At 40.7% G+C, this 15,004-nt stretch overlaps 2 protein-coding genes across 3 annotated transcripts in view; both read right to left on the bottom strand.

Moving 5' to 3' along the window:
• The window catches only part of TUB (TUB bipartite transcription factor), a 159,774-nt gene extending 154,918 nt beyond the window's left edge, over positions 1-4,856 (bottom strand). Inside the window, exon 1 of the mRNA XM_068194138.1 lies at positions 4,806-4,856. Coding sequence (XP_068050239.1) covers positions 4,806-4,831 — 26 coding nt within the window. The 5' untranslated portion in view covers positions 4,832-4,856. The remainder of the gene's footprint in view (positions 1-4,805) is intronic.
• A 2,288-nt stretch (positions 4,857-7,144) lies between these two features.
• RRAS2 (RAS related 2) overlaps positions 7,145-15,004 on the bottom strand; it is a 46,264-nt gene continuing 38,404 nt past the window's right edge. For both annotated transcript variants that reach the window (XM_068194128.1, XM_068194127.1), the window contains exons 5-6: positions 9,183-9,301; positions 7,145-8,607 (exon numbers count right to left, since the gene is read on the bottom strand). In XM_068194128.1, the coding sequence (XP_068050229.1) occupies positions 8,520-8,607; positions 9,183-9,301 (207 nt within the window). In that variant the 3' untranslated portion in view covers positions 7,145-8,519. The remainder of the gene's footprint in view (positions 8,608-9,182; positions 9,302-15,004) is intronic.

Below are 15,004 nucleotides of genomic sequence, written 5' to 3'. Positions count from 1 at the left end.
TGCTGTACTTGCTCTATAGAAAATACTATAATTACTAAAGCAGAGGAAGTCCACAGCAGCCTGCATGCTGATCTGTATTTTTTAGCAGGCTCCGTCTCCCTCATGGACCATATTGCTGAAAGGACAGCTTGGTGGTTTCATCCATCTGTACAGTGTGAACTGCTAAGGCAATCTCTTAGTAATTCATTAGCTCTTTTCATCCTGTACTCCCCTCTGAAATATATCCTGATTTCCCACATGTACAGAAATGGTGGGACATAAAACATAAGACTGTGCCAATTGATGAGTATAGTAGCCTTCAGTGAGGTATTGCTTTGGTAATCAATAAAAATAAAAAGCTGAAATACAAAAATTGCTCTGACAACTTGGAGTTTCCCTTGTGTTAAAGAAGGCACAAAGCAGCTCTGGACAATGATGCTCCAATCGACCACATTCCCCTCCTCTGGGACACCAGCAGCTTTCCAATGTTTCCCTCAAGGACTCAGCAGCTTGTGTCAGCCCTAAAGCCCCTCAGGAACAAGCTGGCAGTGCCACTCTTTGGGAAATTCCAGTCCCCATCTGCTGGGGATTTTTATATTGCATTCATCCCTCTGGACTGGCATCCTCCTATCCGTGAAAGAAGTCCTGAGCTTTACCAACTGAAATTCAGGTTCAAAAAAGCCACAATAGTTGGAGTTTTTTTTTCCAATTTATGCTGCAGGAGCAATGGCATCAGCCCCAGGTGTTAGTAAAGGTGTTTTAAATCCCTGCCCTGCACTACATGTGTTGTTCCCATTCCTGTTCCTCCATGATTCCTGCTGGCATCAGCATTCAGAAGGAAACTGTTGATGCCTCTTTGGGTTGTGTCCTCGAACACCATACTGACATTCCCAGATTTCTGCAGCTATCACAGATAGTGGAGAAGTAGCCAGCCAGGCAGCCGTGTCCAGTACAAGGACTGACACTGACTGGCTTCTAATACAGAGATTTTAAACCACAGGATAGGCTGGGTTGGAAAGGAAATCAAAGAGCATCTCATTCCAACCCCCTGCCATAGGTAGTGACACCTCCCACTAGAGTGGGTTGCTCAAGGCCAGCCCAGCTTTGAGCACTTCCAGGGAAGAGACATTCACAGCTTCCCGGGGCAACCTGTTCCAGTGCCTCAACACCCTCACAGTAAAGAATTATGCCTTCTTCCATAAGGCATTTTGCCAGAGAAGGAATTCAGTACCAGGAGCATTAAAAAAGGCTCCTCAGGCTTTATAAATCAGATTTGGGAAGGGGGAGTGTTGGGGGGGGGGGGGCAAAAATAGCAAAACAAATTAAAAATCCAATCAATTTACTCTTTTAAAATTTGATTTTTAAAGCTTACAAAATACATTACCATTGTTTAAATGTCATGAGAATTTTGGATTACTGTAGGTAAACAGAACATGAAAATATCAAAAAGTGAATTTGAAATCCAGAGGCATCCCACATGCATCAGGCTGTCCCCTCTGCTGGGAAGTGGGAACTTAGTCACCTCAGCATAGTGACACAAGCCAAAAATGAGGCAGTGACCACATTTCAAAGGGCAAAAAACACTGTAATTTTCAGTAGAGCAGGCAAAAAAGCATCAACAAATCTCCCTGCAGCTGTCAGCCCTTTCACATCTCAGGTTTGTAAAAAACAGTAACAGATTTCACCCTGGAACACAACAGTTATGCTTTCCAGGCTTTTAATGTTGTTCTGAAATGAATAATGTAATTGCCAGATATGGAAAAAAGTCACTTGATCCTGCTCAGGCTGAGAAGAGTTTTGAATTATGAAATCTTTCACTAGAGCATAAAACCACAGTAGAGGTCTCCTCTTGTGCAGGGCATTATTTCAGAGGATCCATGTATGGATATTAAAGTAGCAGAATCTTCTGGCAGGCGACCAGTTGGAAACCAAACTGCAAAAGCCTTGTAATGTATTTATTCCTCATTCATAGGAAGCAGCCCAAATTAAAGACCAAAGCCCCTTGTCCTTCTGCACACAAGATACAATACCTATTTCATGGTTCACTTAAAAAATCTGAGCCTGAGCTGCAAGACTTCACCATTTGTCTCCTTGACATCCCACTCAACAAGCAACTTCTCTGAAATGGGAAGCAGCATTTCACACATTCAAAAATTTAACAGAAGTATCCAATTAACTTCCTAAAACACATCAGCTGCACAAGCCACTGCTCCTGTTTCTTCTTTCTGGATCTCTGATGAGCTGGAGCCAGCAATGCAAGCCTGGCATGCTCTGGGTAGCCACCACAGTCCAGTGCAACCTTCTGGCATGCATGAGTGCAAACCTGACCCCCAGGTAAGTCACAGAGCTCTGCTGGAGTTCTAAGCTGCTTTAAAGAAAACTTCTGATTTTAAAAAGGTCTTTGCCTTTGTCCTTGTAAAATTCCATAGGCTCCCCTTGACCTGTTCCTCCAGCAGCCCCATGCCCAAGTTCACCAGCTGGTTCTCCCCAACATGGTGTCACTTGCAAATATGTTAAGAGTGCACTGAGTTGTCTCCTTCAGCTCACTGGTAAAATGTTCAAGATGCCAGATGAGATGCCTGCAGCCTTTCCCTTGTCACCAGACTCTGCCTGGAGGTCATCCTGTTACACACTGAGGACCACCACTCCGAGCCCAATCTGCCAGCCCATGCTTTACCCAGCCCACAACACCCTGAACCTTGATATCAAAATAGGGCAGGAAGCAGTGTTGAAAGGCTTGCTGAGTTGAGGTAAATGCATACACTGCTCTCTCCTCATCCACAAATTCAGTCACTTCATCACAGATTGCAATCCTGGTGGTCAGGTGTGACTGACTCCAGTCAATTTATATATTTATACAGACCATAATCAACCACTTCTCTTTTATGCACCCAGAAACATGTTTCTGGAGGACTCATTGCATGACTTTCCATGCACAGAGGCAAGGATGACTCCCTGCAGTTCCCTACATTGGGAACTTTTGTTCCCAATGTTTGTTTCCCAGGTCTTGCTTGAAGAGGGGGGGAAACGCTTTCCTCCAGCCACCAGGAATTTTCCCTGCTCTCCATTAAAGATGGTCATGAAAGATGTCCCAACAGCCTTGTGAGGACATCAGCAGGTTCTCTCTCCATCTTGGATGGACTCCATTAAGTCCCTATAAATTTGTATAGGTTGAGCCCTCCAAAATAACCCCTGCCTTGAGCCTTACCCACTGCTCCTGCCTCTTCTCCTCATTCTACCTCCTCACATGGACCTTGGAAATCAGTTTGGTCAAGAGGCAGTGGAGGCTCTGGGTGTTGTGTCTACTGTCACTAAAATCACCCAGCAACAACTCCCCATTTTCCTTGTCCAGCACCTAACTCCTGAAAGGCAGAGGGGAATGGTCTGGAATATATCACATTCAGTCCTAGCAATATGAAGATGTCAAATAGGAGTTCTAAGGCATTGCTCTGATGCTACAAGTGAGAAACAGGTGTGTATTTTCTATTTCCACTCCCCTGCCCCTCAAGGACATGCATTACAAGTAATACTGCTGGAAAGAAGTCATCACAAAGCAGCAATGGAAGAGCCCAAACCTTAGAACCTGGCAGTGACAGATGTCTTCCCAGATACCCTACAAACACAACAAAATTTGGTTTCAGTAATCATCATGGATGTATTATTTAGCTGAAGTGTTTATACATAACTTTCTGACTGCAAATTGTATGTTCTTTATTGTTATTATTGTTACTAACGATACACAAATACCATTCATCTTTGCTTTGTCTCTGATATTCCCAACACAGCTGGCAACTATAAAAGCTGGCAAACTCTGAAGAAATTAAGAATTTGTACAATGTTTTAATTAACACACATCTAATGTTTTCAACTTGCAAGCATCCTTCCTGCTTTTCATACTGATTTCTTCAGAAATACTATTTATAAACCACTGTTTTCCCCCCGCTACTAACCATCAAGATTTTACAGAATCCATGGAAAATAATTACTCTGAAATAACTCTGACATACGGCCGTTTTATTACAAACCAACAGATTTGCATTCTTACCCTGCGCGTTAAGAGCAGGCACTTGAGCTCTGTAGGGGATCTCCTGGTGCCATCTCGTGGTGGTCTGTAGGAGATCTCAGGGCATTCAGTTCAGTAATTGCTACTCCTACTGCTCTTCAGTTTAGTTTAACTGATGTGAAAACTGGGTTTAGCACACCCTATTCCACACCTGGGACTAAGAGATAGGGAATTTTGAGGTTTAATCACTGTCTCTACTTGCATTTTTGTTGTTTGCACATAGCTTGCTAATTTCTCCCTCTACCATGTCAGAAGCATTTTTTTAAAATGTAGTAATTTAAGAAGTGCTAAGGTCACTATAAATAATTAAGAGTCTCTCAAACGCTTAACTTAATAACTGAAGTCTTAAAAGTCTAGAATAGCAAGCAAGAAATAGAAAAGTCTAGAACAGAAAGCAAGCCAGCACATATTCACAATGTTGTTATGAAGTTTTCCTTGTGGTTGAATCCCTTGCCATTTCCACATCTGTGGTTTCTCATTTAAAGTTTTTTATCTTTCCAGCTACAGGCTACTCTAACTACCCCCCATCCTCATTTCTGCACCTGACCTGTTGCATGCAAGTGTTCCCATGGTCAGAGCTCTACAAGGATACTTAAATATCAAGAATTTTCCAAAGTTTTCTGGCCTTCCAACATTTGTGCACAACATTGGGATTAGGATCTCTACTTACCACCATGCAAAACCCAGAATTTGCTTCAAGCCTGCAATTTTAACTTGACTTTACAACAGACCCAGGTAAGAAGGCAGGAAAAGCCACACTTACAAAGTGATGAACAGTGCATTTACCATCCAGGATGCTCTGAGCAAGAGCCTATCTTGAAGGCACAGCAGGGCAGTGCAGTAATGAAGGAAACACTCCCATTTCCCCCTATTTCCAGCTTGGTTGTTTTCCTAAATTCTGTTTGAGTGTTTTTATCATCATGGTTTTGGTACATGAGGGTAACTATCTTGAAAATCTATACCTAAATCAAGTGCAAATGCATTCTGTTCAGCCTGACCCTTTCCCAGCAATGACCTTCTAAAGAGTAAGTGCAGATAATTTTTGGCAGTGCTGGGCTTGTGGTGACTGACTTCAAAAGTCTCCTGTTTGGAGTAAGCTCATCAAAGTCTTGTAACAAGATGTGGCAAGGCCAGTCAGCAACTACACAACACCACGGGTGAAATCGTGTCACATAAATGATGTCAGAAGAACCTTAGCCAGTATTTGTTATAATCCAGACTTGAACTTTATCAATGATGACTAACCACAAGGCCATGCGTTAAAGTCAGAGTTTTCCTTGGCATTAGTGGGAGTTAACACCTTCCAAATATATTTTGCTTTATTAACCCTTTCACAACAGCTTGCCTCATAATCCTATGCATAAAAAAGGCTTTTGCCTATGAGTACATCAACCCCACTCCTCATCCAGTGGAACAGCAGGTTCAGCAAGTGTGAGAGGCCATAAAGAGGTGTTTTGTGCTTTGAAACACAGATCCGGACCCTACCCTGTGATCTAGGAGGAACAGGAGATAATTTCTGGGTACATTTTAAGCTCTCTAGATTCCTGAACTGCAAGTTTAATAGATTTATGGATGTGGCCTTGAACTGAAGTAACTACAAACATAAGTGACAAATCTTAAAGCATTTCTTCTGCCTGGAAAAGTTGTAAGAATCTCTCTTGGACTGTCTGCTAAACTTTATCCTACAGCAAGGTGGCAATGCTGTAAATTCACAACCAATCGATGGCCTATGGATCAGGGCTACTACTTTTAAAAAGACTGACAAGGTCCCTATTATATTGCTTTAAGCACCACACCAGGGCCAGAAGCATCATTTTTCACCATTACTTTCAGCTACAACCATTAGAAAAGCAAATCATTGAAATACCTTCAGCTGTTTTGAACTCACAACCACCTAGATCACCATTACACACCAAAAATCCCTATTTCTTTTCTAAATATTTACTTCATGCCTGAAGAGTAGGATGCAAATGCCTACATTTAACACCTCCTTAAAGTGCCACAGTCCAGAAAAAGACACAACACCACACAAATTTCTCTGCACATTCTCTCCAAGAGAAGCCTTAAAAAGCATATGCACATGTCTTAGTTAATAAACTTTGCACAGCAGCTGCTGGTGGTGCCAGGATTGTTTATTTTGTTTGTAAGGTTCGCGCTGTGTTTACAACGTGGCTTAGCAGGTGTAGGTTCTTCAGCATCAACATCCTCAAAGTTATCCATCTCTCCACATGGAGCTCTACCACCTTCTCTATCAGCTATGAGAAGCTGCATGTTAAAAAAACTTATTTTTGTAACACTCTACTATTTAAAGCCATTCTACTATGAGTGAAAGGTTAAAAAATAAAGAAAAAAAGTTATAAAATCTAAAGATATGTTCACTGAACAAGTTCAGTCTCATCATACATGCTGTAATCTGTTGTCTTAACTCATTCTAAAGCCACATATTCAGTGATTTACCTCCAGAGAGCTTTACATAGTTAAGAAAGCACGTGGTGTTTGCTACAGGCTGTACATTTGACTTGAAAAATGCAATCCATCTCCCAAATGTGTTTCCACTGTAACTCCTTCTTTGAATCTTCCACACACTCCTCCTAAGTAGCCTTTCATCAACCAATAAATCCACCGGGGAGGGGAAGCTGCCCACTCTCTCAAAACTGCATTACACAAGCTAATCTAAATTACATTAAAAAAACTTAAATTCCTCTGCAATGCCTGGCAGTAGCTTGAATCCAAGGTTTAATGCCTTGCTGCTGTAAAGGTAACTGGAACTGGAAGGGTTTCAGCCTTGTTTTCTCAGGAGACATTGCCAGATTTCTGGCAGAGCACCTGACAGTGAGCACAGCCTGAAAACACAAGGATTGTTGATGGGACCACTGACTACACACTTCAAGCCAAAACAAACATCAGCTTTTGTCATCTGTCATGACTTAAGCTGAAATGTTTCTTCAAAGTAAAGTTTCTTTACTTCCAAGCTTGAGCTGTTGCAGATATGCATTGCTATTCCCAAGCCAGGTTCCATCACTCCCTTCACCCCCCTACCTCCCCCAAAAAATAGAGGTTTTGGAAGAGATTCAGAAAGAGGCAGTGTGTTTACCCCCCAAAAATGGTTAGATCATCTTTAATTCTAGCACCTGAAGTTATACAAGGGTTTGCTTAATAATCAAGTTTCAAAGAACTGTTGGACACTTTCAGTTAAGGTGACAACTGTGCAATACCACTCAGTATTTCAGTATCAGGGACCATACTCTTGAATTGTTTAAACACAATCCACAGAACTCAAAATTAAACAACCATCCACTGTTTAACTAAACAATCAGTTAAAAGTTCTTACAGTTTAATAATTCACATAATGGTCAGTCTTTAGCAAGGGATACTGAAATTCATTAAAACACAACACTAGATTTTACTCTATAGGTGTGCTGGGCAGGCACATAATTGGCCATTCTTGGGTATAACCGGGAGAGTAAGGAGAATTTTACCACAGTTTGGCAAATCCCACATTTTGTCAGTTAAAAGTGAACTGTGAGAATTAAATACTCATCTTTACATATACACAAGTTATGCTGTGAAAGCATATTTGCTTACAAACATATAAAAATACTTGTTAACTAGTTTGATAAGAAAATAATGTATAAAAGTATATAGCAAAAACATTTAATTATCTCTGGCAATGGAAAGATCAAATTCATTTTTATATCACATGAAACAAAAACAGCTACAATTTTAGTTTTACTTAATCCCTTACCCAGAAATACAAAGGAAGACACAATTTGTTTTCAAACATAATGTGAAATTTCTTAATAAGCTGAAATGCCTAAATCCAGAATGAGCTCAGGTATTTGGCCATATCCTATTGGTAGTAGTAATCATCCTGTAGCTGTTCTGGATTCAAAAAATAAATACAGTAGAATGTTTTGGCCACCAAAATAAAACTGCAGCATAAATGAAAGATGAAAATTTTTGCTGACAATGAAATTCAGTGTAGGTTTCATAAGGCTAGCTGAATACTCAAGGCTAATTTAACTGAGGGCAGAAACAAACAAAAAAGGCAATCCACCCCTTTTTTAAAAAGTATTCTCTATACTCCAATATAGGTCTCTGCAATAGCTAATGAAATGTCAGAAGTAAAAATAAATTAATTCACAAGAGACAACTTATGCATGACTTCAACACCTCGTCCTACACGGTTTTGTTTCATCTCCTTTGCGAATAAAACTCCACAAGGCGCAAGCTCTGAAGGGAGAGAAGGAAGGAACTGTGGTATTAGAGAAGCAGCCTTAGTGTTTTGGTTTGAAGTCTGCCCCAGGATGACCAAGTCTTCCTCAGGAACTATTCTGCCAGCTTCTTGGACTAAGGCTATTCTGGTGACCACTTTTAGGACATGCACATGTAAGGCTAGACCAATACCAGAAGTGATGTAAAATGATGGAAAGAAAAAAAAATAATCTGGCAGTTGATAGCTTGGTTCTTGGGATTCTCAGAAAATAACACAATGGCAGCCTTTCTTGTCTTTTTCTTTCCGTGTTGGCTCTGGTGAAGGAGGGCACTCTTGTTCCTGAAATTTCCTGGAAACAGGTATTTCAAATTAAATTCACAGAATAATTTTCAGGTAAATAAACACAACTACTGTATTCCACACTTTCTTTTTGCACTTTCATAGGGAATGCACTTCCTTCTTACATTCAAATTACTGATAAAGTAAGTTATAGTTTTTGACTTCACCTTCTGGGTTTTTTTTTGTTTTTTTTTGTTTTTTTTTGTTTTTTTTTGTTTTTTTTTTTTTTTTGTTTTTTGTTTTTTGTTTTTTTTTTTTTGAGAAACCAAATTTTTTACAGAAGGCAGTTTAGGCAGTTTATCACATCAGATGCAGTTTATCAGATGCAGTTTATCACATTTACAGACTGAGTGATCAATAAAAGTCGAAAGATTAAGACAACAACATTCTCTTTCAAATATATATCAAATTCATGTAAGCATTTTTCCTAATGCACCTGAGTGTTTTATAATGGAGATCATTGGCTAAAGCTTAGAGGAAACAGCAGGCAGAATCCTCCCAGCAATTTCTCACTGCATTTCAACACCTTTGCTGCAGCTATCCATTAATACAGGGACATGAATTATCTGGTCTCAATTACCATACCTTATAACTCTGACAAGCTCATGAAAAGCTTGGTCTACATTCAATCTGATTTTTGCTGAGGCTTCCATGTACGTTACTTTAAGTTGCCGTGCCAGCTGCTGGCCTTCCTCTTGTGTCACCTGTAACAGATATCAGCCATTAAGCTCAAGGGTTCTGCAAGCAGCTTTCTGCCAGTACACTCGGCATGTGCATGTTAAGGATCCAGCTCCCTCAAGAAATAATGGTTATTTGGGCACAGCACAGTTTTCACCCTGTCCACATTACACAGCTGGGAAACAGACTTTTTTAAAAGGAAGTTTCTGCAACAGACAAAGACTGACTTTCCAAGAAATTCCCCTCCCTCCAGGTGCCTTCAATTCCACATAAGACCAAGTTTTCCTTCACAGGCAGACATTAGTACCTTGCTCCTCCTCAAAGCAAGTGCTTCAGTCAGCATCTGCTGAATTACTAACAGAATTCTGAATATTATTACTAAATTCACCTTTGCATTGTTCCAGCTAAATCTAGAGAAACAAACAAACAAAAAAATCAGACTACTATTAAAACAACAACTGCTGTTTAGCTTCTAAGTCTTTCGAAAAGGCATTAAAAATATCTATTCATGACATAGCAAAACACAGCCAGTTTTAAATATATCTTAGATTACCAGATTTCTAAAAATCCATGAGGCCTTCAGGCAATCCAGAAATATTAAAGAAACCCTGGCTACATAATGACTCCTTGAGACAACAGTGGAAAAGAAGATGAACAGGAAACAAAGAGCATCATGAAAAGTTGGTACAAAATTTAAAGTGATGAGGCAGAAGACAGGAAGCCAGTGGACCATTCTAGGAAGGAGGAATAAGTCAGGCATAAGGCAAAACCAAAGGAGACCACAGAGTATTTTTGGATGAGGTGGAAAGCAGTGAAGTCAGAGAACAGAGGCCACCCTGAGTGGTGCAAGGCTCCAATGGGAAGGTGATCCCCAGGGCCAGGGAGGAAAAGGCACCTTTCAGTGACTAAAGGAAGTACAACAGATCTTGCCAAGACAATGCCTAAAGGAAGAAATGTCAAAGATTACACTGCATTCACAGAAAAAGATTAAACCAGCACTTAGAGGACTGATATAAGAACAAAAATAAGGAGGGTTTATTTTTAAATTAGTTCTGAAAAGGAACCCAGAATATTCATCAGATTAAGGAGCTACACAGAAATGGAAATGGGAATAGAAAAGTAGTGGCAGCATTCACCACAGTGTATGGTCTAGAAGTACTTTTCAGCTTGTAAAATAGTTTCTTAACAGCTACACAGTGGTTTAAGAGCCTTCATGCATAGATAGCATCTCCACATGTTTGATTCCTCTGTCCTTAGCATCCCACTAGTAGTACTGTATCAAACCACCTCCTGCTGAAATCAGGGCTGCTCCCACTAAACCCTTGTGAAGCTCAACAAAATGTTCCCAGCATCCTGTGCCATTAGCTGGAGTAATTCAGGATGCATCTGCTGATCTCAAACCCTCACAGCAACTCTGCATTCATTTCAGTGTTATCATCACCAGCTGAAGCCAAAAAATAAACCCCCAGAAACAACTCAACCCCAAGATGAGCTACTGGAGCTGCCTTTTTAACTGCAGGGCACATAAGGAGAAGTCAAAGAACTGGAACTTCAATCCTCTATTGCTGTTTGAAAACTGAAAAATAATGAAGACCCCTGCTCCCCCAGCTAGAACAATTCCACTTCAACTCTCCACTCTGACCTCAGATGTTGAAATATTCCAAATGCAAAGCTTATGAAGGCTGCATGTGGACAAATATTTGTAGCTCTTTTCTGGCACTTCAATGACTGTAGAATCTCCTAAAGTTTGCACCAGTGCTTCCAGAACCTTCTGTACCTCTCTACCTCAGACTAATAAGTTATATCTATAACAGTTCTAGCAAAACTAACTCTTTTTTACTTTTCTTCATCCCTGCACAGTTTGTTGCAGCTCCAGAAAGTGAGAGGCTGAAGTTCAACAAAAATAAATAATTTGCAAAGAATGTATAATTCTGAGGAGAAGCTGAACTCAGTCTTTAAACACACATTTAAAGAACTTCTTCACTATTGTAGCTAAAGCACATTACAGGTACATGTCCAACTAACACTGTAATGAAGTTAAGCTACATTTCCACAATATCCTGCACCTAAAACATTACAAATACACTAAAGTTCTTGTTGTACTTACAAGAATACCTGTAACTGTTAAATTCCGAAATAATTTTTGCCAGTCTCAGGAGTATATTGTCAAGTTACTTGTGGTCAATTTTGGTGACCTCAAAAGTCAGTTTAAAAAAATATTTGGTTTGTTAACACAATGGAAACATGTGCAGTGCCCAAGATGTAAATTAGAGGCCAGATAATACCAGTACCATCTTCAAAGCTGAGGGAAATGTAAGTACAAACATAGAAATACTTGTAAATAAAAACATGAATTTTCATCTTTTTGTTGTCCCTTCTTGAGTATGACAGGTTTTCCAGGAAGTGTGATGGGACAGCTTATTTAACATCACCACCAAAATAAAAATTAAATCCTTTTTCTTCAAAGAAGACTGGATGTTATCTTGACAGAACTAAAGAGAACCACAGATTTGATGGTAGTGATTGTGTGTACATCTGTGTGTGTTGGTTCTGCAGTTTTAGTGAGCTTAAGGCTGAATACAAATGAGAACCAGTCATAATGCTCACCCATGCTCATCCTTTTGTTATAGGATATTTTACTGTTTGTTTCTGGATATCACTCATTCAACCCTGTTCTGACAGTTAGTGAAAGTTTCTCAAATGAAAACTCATTACAGAAGATGTGAGCCAGTCAAACATGGAAAAGCTTATTCCCCACCTCCCTAAGTTAACATTCTTCTTCTGAAACAGTTTCCATTTGAGTATCTGCACAATAATTCTGTGAACATAAGTCCTTCTCTCTTCACTATTCCATCTGGTATCTGCCAGAAATATATTAATTTCTGAAGTTTCCATGCTTTCCTCCACCTAAAGCAATTCTACAAGGCTGCCTAACCTAGCACTGCACCTGTATTTTGCCTGGACACTTACACAAGACTAAGGGACACATCACACAGGTAACAATTAAATGTTTCCTCAAGTTTGAGAGAAATCAATTTCTACCACTCTATGGTCACCCTACAGTGCTCCCAGCACAAAAACATTGCCCACTTCTGCCAAGAGTTCTATCATTCCCGAAGAGTGTATCTGTCATCCCAATTTTCCTACAGGGGTAATTCAGTGTCCCCTAATTCCAGTTTGTCCACACTCTTCTATCAAAGGTACAATCTGTCTGTGGGTACAGATGTGTCCCTGGACATAGTCCCAACACCCACCACTGCAAGAAGTTATGTCACACTTTCATACAAGAAAGAGATAGTTAAGAGTTAAGTCACATGGACTTCTCTTTCTCTTCTTGCTTTAAAGGTAACAGAGCTGATCTCAGCACTAGGTCATTGTGTTAGTTCAGTCATAATGCAAAAGCAAGAACTAGCATTTAATGAAACCCAAGCACTTTCCTGTTGCAACATGGATTTTCCTTGAAACCGTGCCATCTGGGGAATGATCAGACTTGATCCAGATTAAGCTAGCAGTTATCTACAGAAAGTCACACATATCCTGCACTGACAAGTCTACTCCTCCATCACTAGTGGTTATTATTAAAACATCTGGTGCTCTACAGAATTATCTTACAGTAGAAATATCCAGTGTTGAGTTCTAAGGAATTAACCCATTTAACAGAAAGAATGCTACACAGCTTTACTTTAGGAAAAAGCAATGAGAGATGGTGCTTCAATTCTGGTTTCAGAGTCAGCAATTTGTGACTGGGGTATTTGGAAACACTGGCAGCTTCATTTCTTATCATACATTCTAAAGATTAATGCTTGCTTGTCCTCTAATAAAGACTCACTTTTCTTTGTCAATGTAACCTGTGGAGATTGAGAGACAAAAGTCACAAGAAAGCTGCTTAACTATTTATCTATACAGTTATTACCATGACAAATTGCTAATTCAAACTTACTCCTTCACGTCCCTCCCAAAACCCCTTGTGAGATGGTCTCTGGTATATAAAGCCCCACTAATTTACACCACACCTTTGGTGAGCCCCAACAATTCATCAATTGTTTGTGCACTTCTGCTGTACAACCCAGTTCATGTATTTCCTGAGAAAACAGTTGCCACCACATGAGGATGATTAGTTATGCATCATTAGCCTCCAGATTTATGGTGTCACAAAGATAGCACTCTGTACTCTGTTCAACCTCAACACATATTTACTTGGATAAAGGTGTGGCCAGACCCTTGAGACAACCAGAACTCTTCCACATGTTTAACTCTTTTGGGTTCTGGGAAGGTTTATTGAGTGTCATTTGCTGATCCAAAGACATACTAAATTACCTTATTTAGCTAAAGTCTTTCAGAGATTGCATGTGTTTCATTGGTTTGCCTCCTGCCTTTTGGAAAAAGCAGGTACAAGCGGTTTTACTCTAAAAACTGACACCCAGCTTCCTGACTCTCTAAAAGTGTTACATTAATTCTGAAGCTGAAAAATGTACAATTGGGATTAAACAAGTTAAGATAAAAAGAACCAGATAAGTAAAAGATAAGCGTGGCCTAGCAGGCTTTTGGTGGTGCTCAATGAGGCCTGACACAACAGCAGGCAAAGTGTAAAAATGCAGAAGACTTGCCCTTATTATGCTTCTGGCCACAAGTTACAGCCTGGGGATGCCCCACACTTCCCACTCACCCAGCACTCCCAGCCAAGGTGAGGGAGCACTCTCCCCTTTGAGCCCACCGCTCCTATGGCAGCTGCCTGCCAAGAAACCTGCAGCCAGAGCAGGATGACCTTGTTTGCCAGACTGAAGTTTTTCCTCACTTTTGGACTAGTTGGTTTAGCTGGTGGCTGGACTAGTTGACAAGTTTTCAGCCAGATGAACAAGCTGGTCCCCTTCAGTGAGTGGATGGCTGTACTGAGAGCTCACGCGGTGGAGCAGAAACAACCTCAACCCCCATGTGTAATGCCCAGCTGATAACATCTCACTGCTTGCTACTGCCAAAGGGCAACGTCTCACTTGCTCCCCCAGCCCAACTCCTCCCTGCTCTGCTCCAAGCCACAGTCTCACCCCTTCCCATGCTTCCAGCACTGGCACTCAAATCTTTCTGCAAGCTGATTTGGCTCACACAGGTCCCACGAAGCCATTCCTGCTCCTTCCCACCCAGAGAGATGATTCAACTCCAAAAGTGCTTCAAGTGAGATCTGGGGAAGAATGGGAATGTGAAGTCAAGTGGGAGGGGAGCCTCTCCCTTGTGGGATCCCATTATGTCAGCTCAGCATCCCATAATCCCATTCCTTCACACTGACTGAAGGCTAAGTGAAACACACATGTGATGGGGCAGGGAAGAGTTCAGAACATGCAGCAGCTGTTGAAGCAAACCCAGAAAAGTTTTCTCAGCTACATCTGCCTAAGCCCCAGCTTATGAAGCCCACCAATTGGTATATAAATGGTGAATGAGAGCACCAAAAGGTTATGCCCATCAGCATCTAATCAATCAAGGCAATTAATATTGCCATAAAAAAACCAAAAGGAAATTTTGGAGACATATATTGATATAAGCAGCAAAATGGCAAAGTTAGGCAATTTAGAAAAAGCTGCTTTGAGCTTGAATGTGTTCCAGCCCATCTCCACCTGAAAAAGCAGCTTGGAACAGGGCAGAGGGACCAGGAGAACAGGTGACAGGCACCTCTCTGCCTTCAAGGGAGAAACAGAGGCAGTGTAATAACAAGAGGAGGGTGGAGGAGAGAGAGCAAA

Source organism: Anomalospiza imberbis, chromosome 6 (genome assembly GCF_031753505.1).
Source record: "Anomalospiza imberbis isolate Cuckoo-Finch-1a 21T00152 chromosome 6, ASM3175350v1, whole genome shotgun sequence".
Taxonomy (NCBI): domain Eukaryota; kingdom Metazoa; phylum Chordata; class Aves; order Passeriformes; family Viduidae; genus Anomalospiza; species Anomalospiza imberbis.
The sequence above is the reverse complement of the archived record's forward strand: the minus strand, read 5'-3'. Positions and strand labels throughout refer to the sequence as shown.